The sequence below is a fragment of the Paralichthys olivaceus genome, chromosome 14, assembly GCF_024713975.1.
Source record: "Paralichthys olivaceus isolate ysfri-2021 chromosome 14, ASM2471397v2, whole genome shotgun sequence".
Taxonomy (NCBI): domain Eukaryota; kingdom Metazoa; phylum Chordata; class Actinopteri; order Pleuronectiformes; family Paralichthyidae; genus Paralichthys; species Paralichthys olivaceus.
This window is the reverse complement of record NC_091106.1, coordinates 13932373-13949495: the sequence shown is the minus strand read 5'-3', so window position 1 is coordinate 13949495 and position 17123 is coordinate 13932373. Positions and strand designations below refer to the sequence as shown.

Below are 17123 nucleotides of genomic sequence, written 5' to 3'. Positions count from 1 at the left end.
GGGGTTCATAACTCATCATTTTGTTTGGCTTCATTTGGACAGAGACCTGAATATTTTTGTCTTATCGTGTCACCATCAGCGGCAGGATTGTCCAGAGACAATAGCTGAGAGCTAACAAACAGCGGCTCCTGACAGGATTTGAAAGGCCGACACATTGGGATTCTACAGGCTGCGTGAGGCAGGGGGAGCTGCCTTTGTCATGATAACTACGACTGAACTCTTGACATGCACAGAGGACAGAGGGTGTTAATGGAAAACACTGATTTGCCAAAGTGCTGTCGAGGGAGAGGGGGAGAATTTAAACAGATCTACAGGCGTATGAAAAATAAGAATTAGTTTGAAGGGATAGTTCACCAAAAAAATGAAAATTCACTCAATATCTACTCACCACTATCGATGGAGGGGTGGGTGAAGTGTTTGAGTCCACAAAACACTTCTGGAGTTTCAGGGTTAAACAGCATTGCAGGCGAAACCAATACAACTGACTTTCTTCAAACATTAAAAAAAAAACAAGAATGCCTCCATACTGCTCCTGGTGTCACCCAAGTGTCCATAAGCCCCGACATTGAAATTCTACTCGAAACTGCTTCATTTATACCATTATGTTTTTTATGTTTTTACGTTTGAAGATGTGGTCACCGTTGTATTGGATTTGACTGCAACGCTGTTTACCCATGAAACTCCAAAAATGTTTTTTGGACTCAAACACTTCACCCACACCTCCATCAGCACAGTGGTGATTAGATAATGAATGAATTTTCATTTTTCGTTGAACTATCCCTTTAAGTCACAACGATACCAGATTAACTTCATACAACTTCTGCACTTGCTCCATATCCGCGCCCAAAGACTTCAGAGGTCTGATTTACACAAAAAGCAAGGATCAGTGAAGTGGGTGTAAATGGAAACGTGATCAGTTACCAAACCAAACTCCCTTTTTGCTAACCCCGTCTGCCCCCACTTCTAGAAACCCTGACCCGTTTTTGAATCAGCCTGATTGTCAGCAGATTGGCCTGTGAGTGCAGCAGCTCTTTGATAGCAGGGCGGGAACAGGGGGGGGGTGGTGGTAAAGACGAGGGGCAGGAAGGCTGCCACAAAAGCCCTCTGTCGCAGCCTCGGAGTGGGGTTACCTGCCCTGCTCTTTGCGGTGGGGTCTAATTACACACATCACATGTGCATGCATAAGTATAAACGTGCACATCCAAGTGCAAAACCTCACACACACATTCACCCGCACGCACACAGCTGCTGCGTGAGGGATGAGGAGCATGCATGTGGTTCCTCGGGGGACAAGTGAGGTTTGTTTGTCAAGTATTCAGAGCACGATACCAGGACAAAAGCAGCCACATAACCAAAGTACTGGGTGACAGATAGTCATTGTTCTCTGGGAAGTGACATAGACAAGCTGCTGGAAACAGACAGAGATGTTTCCTGCTTAGAAAACGTGAAGAAGGTCTCAGCCTGGATGGGAATATATTCTGCCATCACTTTCACAGCTGCAGATTATTTGTGAAGCCCAGTGTGACATTAAACCAGTGGGTTTAAATGAAATCAAGATTAATCACTGCAACAACAAAAAAGGTTCAAGATCTCAGCCAATAAAAGTCTCTAAGAATTAAATCCTGACGCAAATGTTTAGCAGTGACGGAACTTGGCATCTGTGACGGGAAGTCAGAAAAACGCACTGGCTCAAAAATAATAAAAATGACACCTCAAAGAACAAAGGCTTCAAAGGTCAATCACCTACAACCCTGACACTCCCTGATCCTTGGACAAACAACGGTCAATGACAACATGCTACATAATTAATATTCCTCGCCTGAACTACATCTGGTCACACCCGTGATATTCTGTTTTCCAGCCGCCATTGCAGGGATACTATTCCTGATAAATGGTGTGAAGTAACTCTCGCCCTCTGATCTCAGCTTCATCGTCCTGGGAACTTTGCTTCAAGGGCCACTTGACTGATTTCTAACCTCATCTGTTTTAATGCTTGTCACAAAGTGAAATGTTTCCGTGCTGCTCTCACCCTGCAGTCCTGCACCTGATGGTACAGTCACAGGCCGGGAAGGAAAAAGAAAGGTTTTTGTGTCAGGTCTGTTTCTCTTAAAAAATAATTGCTCCAGCATATAGAGCATTTGAAGCCTGTTGAAAGTATAATAGAGTCGATCGCCTCATATATCTGAGTCACAGATTTTAGAAATACTGAACCCAAGACTCTCATGTTATCCCCCAGACTATAGCTGCTTTCAATTTTACCATAACGTATCTAATTATGTGCATTCATTTTTTTCCATGACACCTCCTGGACTCTTTACTCCAAATGCATTTTAGTTCTCAATGTGAAGGCCTCCATGCCTCAACTCTGCCAACATTAAAATTCTCTTTCAGAGATGATGAATACTTTACTCTACTTATACGTACTTATTGGTCAAAGGGTAGTAGGTTTTAAATAGCCTATATTCCAATGGAGTCTACATTTTTCACTCATTTTTCAGTAGGTGCACAGCTTCGCAGCTAAACACACTTTCAATAAGTTTCAAGACAGTTTAAAATGGTGGATGTGTGAAACTGCGAGTTGCTGTCCGAAGCGGTGTCAACCGATAAATTACCATCTATGACAATTTTTAGATTTGAACAAGTGGATTTAGTAAAGCACTCGCCTACTAGTTGATACTTAAAACATGACCATTCAACATAGAAATGGATTTACAATGAGTTGGTTCAATCCTTTACAACAACTGCAACTTCGAACAACTTTGCACACTCTCCTGTTCATATAGTTTGTCATCCATTGTATGTAGTCTTTTGTCCATAGGCTTATTCGTGGTCCTATTATATTTAGTACTTTACTGTGTATCTTATCTTATTGCTACTCTGCTCTCTGTGCAATGTCTTTGACATGCTGCAGTAACATAATCATTTCCCAATTAGGGATCAATAAATTACATTTATCTTTATTGGCAAGTTCTCAGTTTTCTGTCTCACTGGGACATGGAGGGAACGAGGACATAGTTTACATCAGTAGCACTTGAGCTTTCCCCACTATGACAAGTCAAAGTGTCTACTGTGAGAGAAACAAATACTGTCTCCTGGTAAATCTCACTGGAAGAAGAAAAGGTAAAAGGGGAACAGTTTATTTTAGTCAATGACCAGTGTCCTATGGCTAATGAGTCTGCTGCCACCTGCTGGTGAGCAGTGCAGCATACCACAGCTGGATATGAATTGTCTCCTCAGAAATTCACATCAGGGAGTTTCAACGTACAATGCAGTTTTATCAGGAGACATTTAAATATAACAGGAGAAAATAGGTGTAAACAGTAAATTGAATGGTTGTTAGGTGGATCAGGGCATTGAGCTGGCTCATGTCACACTGACAGGACTTAATGGAAGATTCAAATAGAGCAAAGTCATTAACGTTAAGAGACACGTTTTTGCTGTGAAAGTTCATAATGTCTAGAAAGGGAGAATAATCTACCAGGTCTGAGCAATCACTCAGTTAATTATTAACATTAAATCGTACACAGGCGGTGGAATAAACGCAGACACAGTATAGTGTTAAAATGAACCACTTTACTCTTCCACAAGACATCCATTGTGTACATCTTCAATAGAAAAATAAAACCGCCTGCTCTGGAGCACATCTGAATATTAGTGTGGCTCATCTCTACAACAATCCAAACCAACACAAACATTTCAGAGATGGATTTCAAAATGTTCACGTCTCCGCAGCAGAACGCACATTCATTGAGCTTATATATTTTTTGGCTCGCGTGTAGTTTTCCTTTGTTAGAAAACGAGACGGATGCTAGTCACAGTAAAACATGAAGCACTGTGAGTGGCAGCGCAGCAGTGGATGGATACAGTCAGGAGGTGCTGACAGCAAAAATGCCCAAGAGAGACAGGAACCATGCATAGCTGTGTTTAAACAATCAAGAAACAGCAGAAACCAGTTAAATCAGCCAAGAAGAACAACTGCAAACTGAATGTGTTTGGTCAACACAGTTGTGGTTAAACAGCAGATGAGGAGGAATTACAAAAGTAAATTCTCTCTTTCGTCAGAGTCCCTTCCCGCCCCTTTCCTTTCAAAATTAGTTTATTTTAAATATATCTTTTAATGAATTCTCTCGCACATAAATAGCATCCTTATTGCTCATTAGAAAAAAAATCTCTGAGAAGTAGAACTCACACATACTGGCATTTAAATCTACAATGTGGCATTTTATTGGCCATAACAAAGCGAAAGCAAAAGAAAGCGACCAAACTTAACTTTAACTATGAAAATAAGCCTTTCAAAGCTTTGACATTGTTAAAATCATTCAAGTTAAGAAAAGCAACTCATCACAAACAGAAACTTCAGTACACAGAAACGGTGGTCAAATTAACACGTGGGAACTAATCAATTAATTTATACATGTATTTGGGAAACAATAGGACCAAATTAACATCTTATGCATGTTTAGTTATTATTTACAATTCTTAAGATAATCAGTGTTACAGGTTTGCTTCATTCATTTCAAACTTGTGCGTCATTCATCAGCGCCGTTGGTTTGAGACATCTGAATTTGTTTGCCGAAGACTTCCTCCAAAGACTCCTCGACATTCTTATCCTGAGAGAGAAAGAAAAAGCAAATCGGTGAACGTGATCTTACCTCTTAGAAGAAGAAACAGATTAGGAGCAGTTTAGTGCTTTTTAAAATGGTGCACCTTGTTCATCACTACCAGCAGCCCTTTGACGGTGGACATCAAGGTGTTGCACGTCTTGCTTATCTGGCTGTGGTAGGTGGTCTTCTGCTCCTCCTCGGCCTTCAGATTCTGCTCAGTTTGGCTCAGAGTGGTTTTCACCTCCTCCAGTTCCCTGGATAAAGCTTTGTTAGCTTGTTCCAACTGTGCTTTAACCTTCGCATCTTCATCTGGAAGGAAACACAACACAAGTAAGAGGCCGAGTTACACCGAGGCATGAGAACAAGTAGACACAGTGGACGTCAAGAGGAAAAGACACAAAGTATATTGGATTTTCAGTCTCTGTCTTTTTGCTTTGTTGAACAAGCTTGATAAATTATGCATGTCCAATACCATCACTTTCACTTATGTGCATTGAACAGTGTCAAGTGTCTGCGAACTACTAACATCGATCACAATGAATTCACGCAGACAATGTTGATGCTTCATGTATTAAAACCTGCCTGATATGATTTAATAACTTGTAATAAAACAAAAGGATTTGGACGCAGAACATCTGAACTTGGTGCATTCACCAGAAAAATAATCACTGTACCACACAACACAGACTGTATTAACTCCTGCACATATATTGTTGTGTCAGCCATCTTTGTCTATTGTGTTTATTGTCAGATTATTGCGTTAATGGGTGAAGCCAGGACACATTTCCTTCACATTAAAAACCAATACTGCAGGATCCCGTTTTAGTTTTCTGTATGTGGCGGTTGGTGTGAATGTTCCAGTCCATGTCTCAACAGGAATCGCAGAGAGAAGAAACCTGAACGAGCAGAGACTGGGTGTTTCTGTAGCAAAGCTCAAATTGAGCCAGATCACTGTCCTGGTGGACTACTGACACAGAGTGTAGCTTGCAATTCAAGATTCCATGATTGTTTTTACTGTATAATAGAGTTTGACTCGTACCCATCTTGACATCCTGCACCATGAGTTTCTGTTCTATCTCCTCTCTGGACTTCTCACTCTTCTCCAGTTTCTGCATTATGCTGCCGATGTCGACCATGGCTCCGTTATAGACGATCAGATTACCGGACTCGCTGGCCTCTGACTGAGCACGAGCTTTTAGAGTAGGAAGTACTCCTCGGTTACCTGACAGAAAGAGAGAGAGAAGAATTTGAATAATACTCTTTTGCTACTTATATGATCCACACAATGTCATGATAGAGTTAAAATAGAAACAAAAACCTGATGTTACCTATAAGGTTTTCTATCTGAGCTTCATTAAAGGAGGGAATGGGTTCATCCTTTCCCCTGTCCGTCAATTTACGGTAGTAGCAAGACTCTCTAACCACCGGTTTGTTCAACAGCTTCTTTATCTGGAAACAAATGCAAGTCGACAAGTCAGTTTTTCTGAGCTGTAAGCAGATGTGCATGTGTGTATGTGCACGTGTGTGTGTGTGTGTGTCTTCACCTGAGCACGAGAAAGGTGTAGTCCCAGTGTGTACAGGATCTCCTCCAGGTCTCTCTCCAGCAAATAGCCACAGTGGCTCTGGTCAAAGTAGACGAACGCCATCAGCAGCTCCTTGTTGTATGTGACCATCTGCTTCTTCTCCTGGTGTCACAACAGCAACAACCATGTCAACACCTTCACAGCAGTTCAAAAACAAGCCTTCACAGCCAACCAACTCACCTTGTCTTTGGAGGACCTCTCTTTTGATGACTTGCGGTCATCCTTAGGATCTTTCCTGTCTCTGTCATTTGAGTCATCGTCGTCCTTGTCTAAGAAAAAAGGTTTAGCACATCAGTCAATTATCTGTCAGTGGATTTAAACTGTTGACTCACGACTTTATTAAACAGTGTGACAAAAGAAAGATTGAACAGAAAACAGATAGCGATGTTTTCCCAACTGAAGGTCTCAGAAACTGTGTGATCCATCACAGGTTCAGCGTGGTGCATGATTTCTCATCATTGACCAAATCTTATTGTGGGAAATCAAAGTCATAAACAAGAGAGAGCAGTACCATCATCGTCATCGTCTGCATCTTCAGCCTCCATGGGGTCGTATTCTTCAGCATTGGCTGTGCTGCCATCGTCTTCGTTCTCCTCTTCATCACGAGACTCCTCCTTTTTCACAGTCTTTTCATCGATCTGATTAAAAAGACAAATGCATGAAAACACACATTCGTTGAGCAAATGACAAACTGAAACCAGCAGACAGGTGTGAATGGCTGACCTTCCTCCTGTCCTCCTCGTCCTCTTTGATTTTTTTCGTGGCTGGTTCTTCGTTCTCTTCTTCTTTTTCCTTCTTGACTTCCTTTTTCTCCGTCTCCTTCTTTTCTGCCTCTTTTTTGGCTTTCTTGTCCTTTTCCTTCTTCTCGTCTTTGGCAGGAATAGCAGCGAGGGCTTTATATATGCGGTACCCAAAGTCTCTTTGTAGCATCTCGTTAAACAGCTCAGCAAAAAGGGAGACCTGGAGAGAAAAAAAAGGAAGATGTATTACCAACTTGCATTAGCAAAATTGTTAAATTGTTAATGGTTTATGACAATCAAAACTGACGCTATTGGCCAATCAAACCGATAATAAAGCACATGTACAGATATTTCAAATATGTGTTAAATAACAGCAAGTCTCACCTCAAAAGAGTGCTCCTTGTTGTCTTCCAGTCTGTAGTCCAGTAGCACACTCAGGGACATGACACTGCAGTCAAATTTGCCGTTCTTGGCTGCCCAGTTGGGGTGTACGAGGATGGTGGGTTCATCAGGGAGGATGTAGCGCCTTTCTCTCCGCTGGCGTTCAATCTCCTCCAGCCTCTTCCTTTCCTCCTCCTAACAGAGAAGAACACATTAGTTAGAGGAGCTCTTCAGATAGAATGTACAATAGATCTAGTTTCTCAAAGGTTTTACAAAACAAAACTACAAAATGTATTTCTTGTCCCTGAATAATTTTCATAGATGTTTTGTAAAATATTAAGTAGAAATCCACCTTAGCGCTGCCACGACAACAAACATTTCTATTCCAATACATTCTTTCATAATCTCAACTCTTTTCCACAGAATGAATTATCAAAACAAATTGATTTCTCTGTACTTCTCTGTCTTCCTCTGTGCGAGGTGGCTCCTCTTCCTCTGCCACTTTGCTCTCTGGTTTCTCAGGCTCTTTGGACTCCTCCACCTGCTCCTCCACCTTTAGCTGCTTTGTGAGGCGAGCGATTAGCTGCGACTTTAACCCCTTAGAGCTTAGGGAGCGACAATCCAGCTCTTTTCGCAGGTCATTTACCTAAAGGGAGAGAAATCAGAGAAAACTTTGTGCTATGACGGTAACCCAACTATCTGCTCTGAACTGATGTGAGCTCATCTCTTCACACAAAGATGTTAAAGGATTATTCCTTGTCTGCTCTCCACACAGATAGTTCAGCGTCACATCAAACTATCAGTGTGAAGATGTTCTCTTTGAACCTCACCTTCATTGATTTCGGGTCAAGTTTAGTCCAGTGAGTAGGAATACAAACGTCCTTCGATTCGCCGTCATCCTTCTCCTCTTCCTCCTTGACGGGAAAATCATTAGGATAGAGACAGGCAGAGAGACAGAAAGAGGTGGAAAGCAAACTGTCAGCAACACGTTTGTGGCCTCTGTGAGCTTTAAAGTTGATCCGTGCAAGAAGCAAGGTCACATCTGTCTTTCATTGTCTCGTCCTAGTGAGCTTTCGACTGTGCTTAAGTCCACTGCTACTGAAGCGTACACAGGTTTCTAGCTCTTATGAAAACCAACAGAAATGCCCCCCAGCTGCCAATCAATCAATCTGTGGAACACAAAAAAGGTAAAAATCAATGAGAGGTGTGTCGAAAAGGAGTGTAGGTAGATCAGGTGAAACTGAAGCTGGGCTCCAAAAGGAGTGAGGATAGGGTGGCCCTATCATGGTCTATGACTGGGGTATTGGGTATTGCCATTTATGGGATTTATACACCTACGTCAGATAGGAGCCCTCTGTCCAACCAACTGCCCTGGAAAAACCAAATTCTACATATAGCCAAAATGAGAGTGTAGAATCCAACAACAAGAACAGACAAGAAACAGGACTTCTCTTTTCTGAAGTCAAACAAGTGAAAAATCATAAGAAAATACACATTACACGCAACTGACTCTACAGATTCCAGTTTTAAGAAACGAATAACAGATTCAAGGGCTGGAAAAGCACCAGAGGTTGAAATCTCAGAAACTATTTGAGATCATTGCTAAACCAATTTGCAAACACCCAAAACAAAAGCAGGTTAATTAAGTTTGCTTCAAAGTTCTGCTCAACAAAATGCCAGAATTAAAATGATTACATCCAGATTAGAAACCAATTATAAGGTGAGGAGCTGGAAACTGTTTTATCAGTTGCGATCAAGGCCTACACAACACAACCTAGTCTCACTGCTTCCACTGTGTGTGTCTGCTGGATGTGAGGGAACGAGGGAGTGTTGATGGAGGAATGGAGGAGTTGGAGCTGAGGAGAAGGGGAAGGGTGGAGGAGTAAACAGAAGAAGCCTAGGTGAGGTTTGGCGAAACAATATTCTGCCTGTGTTGGTGTCTGTGTGCATGAATGGTGACGTGTACGTTGTGTCTGGTGTGTAACTGGGGCTTATTTTTTGTAATTCCTGTGCCTTCCTGTGAGAAGCGGAAATGAGAAGAGAGGGATTAGCGGTTCAGTGCCTGTTCTCCATCCGCCTCCTTTCGCTCGGCCGACAGCTTCTCAGCCAGCTGCTCCCGGAGTCGCCGTGACAGCACCTCCCACTCTGAGCGGGTAGGAAGACAATGCCAAACATCCGGAAGAAACAAAACCACTGTCTCCACATGAGCAGGGACTGTCCGCCCCTTGTGTGTCTCCTCCGGCCGATGATAGCGAATCTCTGCAAAACGATACCTGTCGCAAAGGAAGAGGGTGCATTGGAAAGAAACATTCTGGTCAGGGCACAGTATAAAAGACAGGCCTTGCTAAGACGAGCCTTGTACAGCTACTCCCCCCATGAGGTCACTGAATGATCGTTCACATCATTACAGTGACCCATCTCCCATAAAAGACACAGCTTAGACAAATGGACCCAGTCTGCAGCTCTCCAACTGTTGTCACAGGTTACGCCAGTCATTTTGAGAAAGTTGACAGACAATCACACAAAATAAAAAATAAAAAATCACACCCCCGAAATTCATCCCCATCATAACTTCAGCCAATTATGGATGTATGCTCTGCTCTTAACCTCGGATACACTTAAAGCACTACATTAGGGGGGTGCGAAGAGAAGACAGGATAAAGTGAAAGCCAGTTAAATATGTAAGATATTTAACAGAGAGAACAGAAAGAACAAATAAATAGAAAGTAATGACAGCGTCTTCTGGTCCAGGCTACTGCTTCCAGCCACAAAGTCCATGCTTTTGGTTTTTCATCACAATGAAATATGCGCAGGTATGTACAGAGAGTGTGACAGAAAGAGAGAGCCAAGACGACAACACACAAAAAGGCCAAATAACATTATAATAACAACACAATAAATAATAATAGTAAATAATGGGTAGCAAATTAACAACACAATAATCATTGGAAACAAAAACATATCACCCAACATGTCCAGGATGAGATTTAGTGTAGGGGCAGCAAGATTAAAAGCTCATTAAAGATGCTTAATCTGGGTTTTTAGTAACAAGGCAGTTTAAAGAGAAACAAAAACAATGAGAGAAATAGATACTGATGAGACGTAGGCTCTTACCACTGAGTGCACAGACTAAGGTCTATGCCTGTGAGCGCCTTGCAACAGCGTATGGCTGTCTTTATGAGGACTGAAGGATCCTTCTCTGGGTCAGCTCCGTCCAGAGAGGGAGACCAGTGACCACCGATGGCCATGGCCTCGTCTTTACCTCTCATTCCCACCAAAAACTGAAGGAAGAAAGACAGATGGGTGGGTACACAGGAGAATCACAGAGCATAGGTCAGTTAGAAATGGGAAATGTGGATAAAGGAGTGTAGAGGGTGGGAAGAGCGAGAGAGAAAGCGGAAAGAGACAGAAGCAAAGAGGTCAGCAGCATGTTAGAATAATCACACCTCTGAGGAGCCACAACCACAAGATATAAAGACACCGGGGTTATTTACACATGACAGCCAACATCAGTTAGTTCTCTTCCGCATTGTGGGGACTCAGCAATGGAATAGGATCATCACATCATTGTCAGCTCATGCGTGTGTTACAAGCAGGGAACAGATGAGACGTACCTTAATGAGTCTGGCAGGGTGTTGGAAGGTGTCTCTCACTTCCTGGGTGTCCTCTGCCAGAGCGCAGGACTTGTGGTAGAGCTCCTCGATACTGGGGTTAGCCAGCAGCATCACCTGGACCATAAAGACACCTCATTAACTGATGACACAAAGAAAACTAGAGACAGATTTATCTGATGGTTACAACACTCACAGTCATACCTTAGCACTATAGGTGTGGTTGGCATCGGGAGGATCAAGCACAGCTGTGTTCTTGACTAGAGGATCCACCTCTTTGTGCAAGATGTGGAAATTACAGGCGTTACTAAACTGGAAGGGTCGGGTCACAGGGAAGGCGTCCACCCAGGTGAAGACAGCATCAAAGAAGTCGCTGGGAATGTAGAGGCTCTGATAACGCCTCCTCAGCTCCATTATGTCACAGCTGGAGCTGGAGATCACAGAGAGGACAGTTTCTACATCAACATGCTGCCGTGTATTACAACAGAGTCCTGACATGTGACAACTATAATCAGTTTACAGCTTCACAGCAAGAAAAAAAAAAAAAAACCTCTACTCACCCATCCAAGCTGAACTTGGAAAACTGGACAGTATAGCGAGGCACGACCCTGCGAGGCCGTCTTGGTGAGCGGTCACGTCTCGGGGAGCGGTCTCTGGAGCGTTTACGTGTGGGCGAGCGTTCTCTCGATCGCCTGCGTTCTCGGTCTCTGTCTCGGCTAATGAATTAAGTAAAAACAATGAAATGTATTATAACCACAAGCAAGAATAGATTTATAGGAAAGCAACAAATGCAGCAGCTAAAGGCAACTTTTAGTGGCAATTATCTGAAAATCTTGTCTATCATTATCCCACCTGCGTTCTTCTTTCGTCCTGAGGATGAGCTCAGGGCCTCGATCATTGCGGCTGGGGAAACGAGGGGGAGGTTCAATTCGTCGTACAGGCTGTGGCTGTTGTATCATCCTAACTGGGGGTTGAAGAAGACCCCCAGGGAAAACATCTAGAGACAAAAATGGCAAAGGACCTGCTTGTTTAAAATCACGTCTATGCCACAAACACAGCTTTGATTCTGTCGGCCATGTTGCACCAAAACTGTTTGATCGTCATTTGTCTAACTCCTTTACAGCCAATACCAGTTAAATTACGTATATTGTACCTTTGGGTGGCAGCTGTGGTAGCAGAGGCTGAGGAGGGTTTTGGAGGAGAGGGGCCAAAGAGGCAGCAGACAGCTGGGCCTGCAGGAGGGGAGGGGGAGCCTGGGCCTGAACACTGAATGTTGTTGGGGGAGGTAGAGACTGAAGCATGGTGGGGGCTGCTTTCATCATTTGAGGAACTTGAGGCTGGCTCTAGAAAAAAGAAGCATAAGAAAATTTTAAAAAAACGAAACTTGAGACCTGAAACATTTTTCTGTTAACGTGCCAAGAGATAAGATGCACAACAGATGAGATGGTGATTTTTACAAAATCTTGCTCAGTGACTGCTTGGAAGCAAGAAAGGCTGGGAGAAGGTCTGAACATCTGCTTGAATGAAGCAACTGTCAAAGGATTCTGAAGTATGTAAGTTGTTTTCAAAACAAAATAAATATAGTCAGGACAAAGAGGCTGTTATCTACCACAAAAAACAAAAATGAAAAGTTATATATATATATGTAAAAACCTTCAAAAATGTATAATGAAGTAATGGTATAAAGATACTCTCTGCATAAGATGTCTGTATTTTAAGAAAGACAGACAGGCAGCAAGAAAAAAACTAAGTAAGGAGAAAGACGAGAAGAGCTAGTGATTCAGGGGATGGTAGTTACATTTTGTCTGTTGTCCACAGTAGAGTGCATGTCTGAGTAGCGCAGCTGCATCCCTGGCTCATTGTAAAGGCTGCTGAGCTGTGGGGAGGCTTGAGGTAAAGGCTGATGCTGATGCTGATGCTGATGCTAGAAAGGAAATTTAGAAAACAACAGTCAATAAAAGACAAAGAGGTACAAGAAGAAAAGAGTACAAGAGTTCAACTTTGACAAAAAGAAAAATAAACACTCTCAGACTATGACATATTAATTGTCCAAGGTTTAAAATGAATCTGTGAATACTCAAAATTCAAATAGATATGTTGACATTCAACACACAGCCTCTGTCAAAGACGAGTCAACAACTGTTTCAGTGTTTACACAGATATATACTGGAACAACAAAAGAAGACAAGAATGTGGTTTTTGTAGTCACTTCGCTGACTGCAGTCACAATAACACAAAAAACACTCAGCAATTTTTTTGAGCAGAAGTTCCCTATTTCTATTATTGTGTTCAGTTATTCGTGAGCACATTAATCCAAGAGAGTTCTCACCGACTGGTTTGCTAGCTGAGGTAAGGTCTGGATTCGCTGGGCGTTCCACTTGAACGGCATGTTCGGGTTGTACACAGCTTCCACTAGGACCCTGTCACCCACCTGGGGGGTCTTCCCCTTCACAGCACTGAAACATCCATATATTGATCATAAATACATCTCTGTCTATCTCAACATGTCAGATTACATCAGTTTCAAATGTACATGTTTAAAGAAGTGCTGTCTGGTAGATGCTACATTATTTCACCTTAGCTGGAAGAAGACATCTTCGTCCACAAAACCAAATGTGTCATGTAGCTTGTTGACAACACCAGTGAAGACTCGCTGCTTCTGTGGTTGTGTCTGCTGTTGGTGGCTTGAACGTGGTGTTGGGTAAGACACAGTAATCTGGGCTGTCTGCTGGGGGTTGGACAGACTCAAACTGGTGGACAGGGCGACGGGGGGCTGAAGGTGAGAAATAAAGAGAAAGATTAAAAAAAGCTGCTACCTCGTGAGGTAGTAATGAATTAGAGAGAAATGATAATATTGAGATCTTTGTGTCATGCAATTAATTTAACCCCAACTGCAAATCAGGATTAGTACACTTGAGACAAACGAGATAGAATATGTGGCAGATGTATGTGTTTTTGCACATTACCTGAGAAAGCAGTGCCTGTTGAGGCTGTGGAAGCTGTGAAAAAAAAAAAAAACAGATGGGTCAAGATTTTCTTCATGCGATACAAGAGCTTTGCTCACAGTAAAACACCAAATCATTTTTTCTCAAACCAATTATCTACAGCCTATTCTGTGTTCCCCACAGGGTTTTGCTGGAGGAAACAAGATATTTGTAATGCGACATGTAAAACGCTTTCATATAAGAGGTTGTATCAAATTACACTTTCATTCACTTGATCTGCCTCAGAGGAAACCTTTTCAGTTGTCAAAATACATTTAGCACCAAAGGATGCAGAAAAATCAATAATAATGATTTCAGGAGTGAATTTAATCTCAGTGCAGTTTTTGGGAATTTTAAATTTAGTGCTGTACGAGATAACCTATGCTTCTTTTCCCAACAACACTTAAGTCTTGTATTTTGCTGAGGCATTAAACTTATACAAAGCCACAATAGAAGTTTAAATATTAAGCACAACGCTAATTTCTTTGATTTAGGGATACATTACATTTGCATGTGTATGAGAACATCTAAAGCAAAGTATGACCAGCATAATGAGCCTGTTTTACCTGATGAGGTACACTGTACAGTTGCTGTTGGGGGGGCTGTTGGGGAGGTTGCTGCTGTTGCTGTTGTTGTTGTTGCTGTTGTTGTTGCTGCTGCTGCTGTTGTTGTTGCTGCTGCTGTTGCTGATACTGCTGGAGCGCTGAATTAATCTGCGACTAGACATTAAAAAGTACATGAGAGAGGTTGTTGTTGATCAAACAGTGAGACGTGACCATTTCAGATCGCTGACTGTGCTTTGGACTATAATGCTGTGACTGACCTGCTGTAGTGCTGCTGCTGCAGCAGCTGCTGCTGCTTGCTGTTGCAAGGCAGCAGTTTGCTGAGACAGCTGATAGTTTGCAGCAGACTGGTTGCTGAGAGAAGCGGCAGCCAAGGCGGACTGCTGAGAGTAAACGGAGGGAGATGCTCCCAGAATAGACGACTGCTGCACACCCAGAGCTGCAGAGATGAAAAATGAGGCACAACATTCAGAGAAATGTGGGAAAACAACAGGCGAGATGATGTGATAACATGTGTAAGACGCAGTGGGACAAGAGAGACATTTTCATTAGAGTAATTAGTGCTTGGTGAAATATGAAATGAAATAGCTTTGATCCTGTGGTTTGCAATACTTACAGTGCAGGCTGTTGAGGTCTAGAGACTGTGAGTGACCCGGCTGGGACACCGCTGGGGGAGCAAATTGAGTCGCCCAGGGCGGATTCTTCTGTCCCCCAAATTGGGCCATGACTCATTCAAGTTAAGGGCAGGCTCTGCTCACCAGACCGATGCTTGTCACTAAACACAAAACAAAACTTAATTAGGTCAAGCAGAACTAAGACCAGGGGATATCAGGGGTCAGAGCATTTAGATCGTTTTGTGCACCTAACTTAACATAATGCAAAACATAGTTTTACACAAAATATATTTGGGGCAACATCCTGCATGAATCCCATGCAGGATGGGATATTCTGATTGCACAAACCCTGTCACAGTATGGATGCATTGAGTTGTGCAGAAAGACAGTGAAAAAAGTAACAAAACCAAATCCACTTCAACAACAAAACACACGATTGGCAGAAAACGTAAATTTGTATGAACATGTTGCACAAGCCACAGTAGCCTTTATCTTTAAGCTAGCTCCTCCTGTTATCTCTCAGTAACTGGACGCCATCAGACTGATTTGAGGAGCTGTAACTGTTTTCCATTTGTGGGAACAAGACAGCAGGTGGAAGAACAAACTCCTCATCGGTAGACATTACTGCTCAGGACATGTTACCCTTCATATCTGCACTGCTCCGTGGATTAGAGTCCGATAACTGCTGACACAGCACAGAGGCTAATGTTAGCCCCTGCAGCTGACAGAGGGCTAGCGCTGGCTAATGCTAATATTGTTGTTGTTGTTAACAGCAGCTGACAAACATTTTTTTAAAAAAAAAGTTAAGTAACTGAGGATTCGTCCACACGGTTAAACGCACCTTGTTGAGAAACTACAACAGTATTAAAACACAACATGGCTGCTGTGGCACAGGTGCTGTACACACAGCTAAGCTAACACTTAGCATTCGCACCTCGTTAGCCTTGTTGCCAGATTAGCCTCGTGCTGGGTTTGTTATCGAGAGCGAGGCCTGGGACGCTGTTTACCGGCGCCTCCGAGAGTTTTCACAGAAACAACACACACGATCACTGCCGGCTGCAACTCTCCTGCATGGAAACAACGGCTGCGCTTCAAATACACGTGAACTGTTCAGGATATCGAACGCAGACGTTATCATCGCTGCTTACCGCTGTCCCCCACACCGGCCGACGTACACACAGTCTGCGCACGCGCGGGCTGCAGCGGCAGAAGATCCGGGAGAGATCAACAAACACAGTTTATATGTGAAATAAAAAGAAAAACCACTGGATCCCGGGTCACATTTCACCATTTCACTTTATATAATAGATTCATATATAAACTCTCTCTGCTTTTTATTTAACACTGACTTCTCATCAATAGTTTGATGTCCAGAAACTATAGTGAAGATGGAGTGGATCTTTTAACTGTGCCATATTCTTTTCTGTCTTTGCAATCAGTTTCACCGTATATGTCCTGTTTACGCTGTAAATAGTATTTCTATATCGTCTCTATTTATTGTATATACATATCTTTATATATAGATAGATAGATATATGTTATACCTCCTTGCAATTAAAATTATTGCATGTTTACTTATCACTTTACTGATATCTATTTTTGACTGTCCTCTTTGCTGCTGTAACATGACAGTCCACTGTGGCACTAATGAAGGATTATTTCATTTTATCGTATCTCATTTTATCTCATTTATCAAGAGGATACATATTATTTCAGATATGTACAGGAGAACTAAAATATTTATACTGATTGCTGTACCATATAATACTATGGATAACACTGTGACATTGGTAGAAAAAACATATTATTGCATTGTCAACGAGGCCAGCAGCACTTGATAAGCATTTACTAAACATCTGATGGTTTATGATACAGTTTGTATAGTTGAATTGTTCTCCTATCAGTTAAAATATTATGTGTTATGATTATTTTTACTATGGATCGGTATTGTTGCAGGACTTGTTGGTGTACTATATATGAACAGCAGGAGGCAGCAGTGTCAAGTGACTTTATCTGTTTAATAAGCATAATAATTATTCTCAC

The 17123-nt window shown here is 42.3% G+C and overlaps 1 protein-coding gene across 4 annotated transcripts; it reads right to left on the bottom strand.

Annotated features, from left to right (window-relative positions):
* Nucleotides 1-3553: 3553 nt before the first annotated feature.
* Nucleotides 3554-16306, bottom strand: ccar1 (cell division cycle and apoptosis regulator 1). 4 transcript variants are annotated; one of them, XM_069539236.1, is made up of 27 exons: nucleotides 16229-16306; nucleotides 16015-16147; nucleotides 15083-15241; nucleotides 14727-14905; nucleotides 14470-14622; nucleotides 13886-13918; nucleotides 13496-13692; nucleotides 13249-13375; nucleotides 12718-12843; nucleotides 12073-12262; nucleotides 11772-11916; nucleotides 11480-11635; nucleotides 11124-11349; nucleotides 10923-11036; nucleotides 10423-10589; nucleotides 9371-9581; nucleotides 8139-8222; nucleotides 7766-7954; nucleotides 7312-7503; nucleotides 6911-7147; nucleotides 6699-6825; nucleotides 6368-6456; nucleotides 6149-6289; nucleotides 5933-6053; nucleotides 5644-5826; nucleotides 4708-4913; nucleotides 3554-4610 (listed from the first exon to the last, which is right to left on the bottom strand). In XM_069539236.1, the coding sequence occupies exons 3-27, from the start codon at nucleotides 15189-15191 to the stop codon at nucleotides 4530-4532; spliced, it is 3783 nt and encodes a 1260-aa protein (XP_069395337.1). In that variant the 5' UTR covers nucleotides 15192-15241; nucleotides 16015-16147; nucleotides 16229-16306; the 3' UTR covers nucleotides 3554-4529. The 4 variants fall into 4 exon arrangements, with proteins under 4 accessions (XP_069395337.1, XP_069395338.1, XP_069395336.1 ...); XM_069539237.1 differs by lacking the exon at nucleotides 16015-16147 and having other exon boundaries at nucleotides 16229-16283; XM_069539235.1 differs by having other exon boundaries at nucleotides 16015-16264.
* Between the last annotated feature and the right edge of the window lie 817 nt (nucleotides 16307-17123).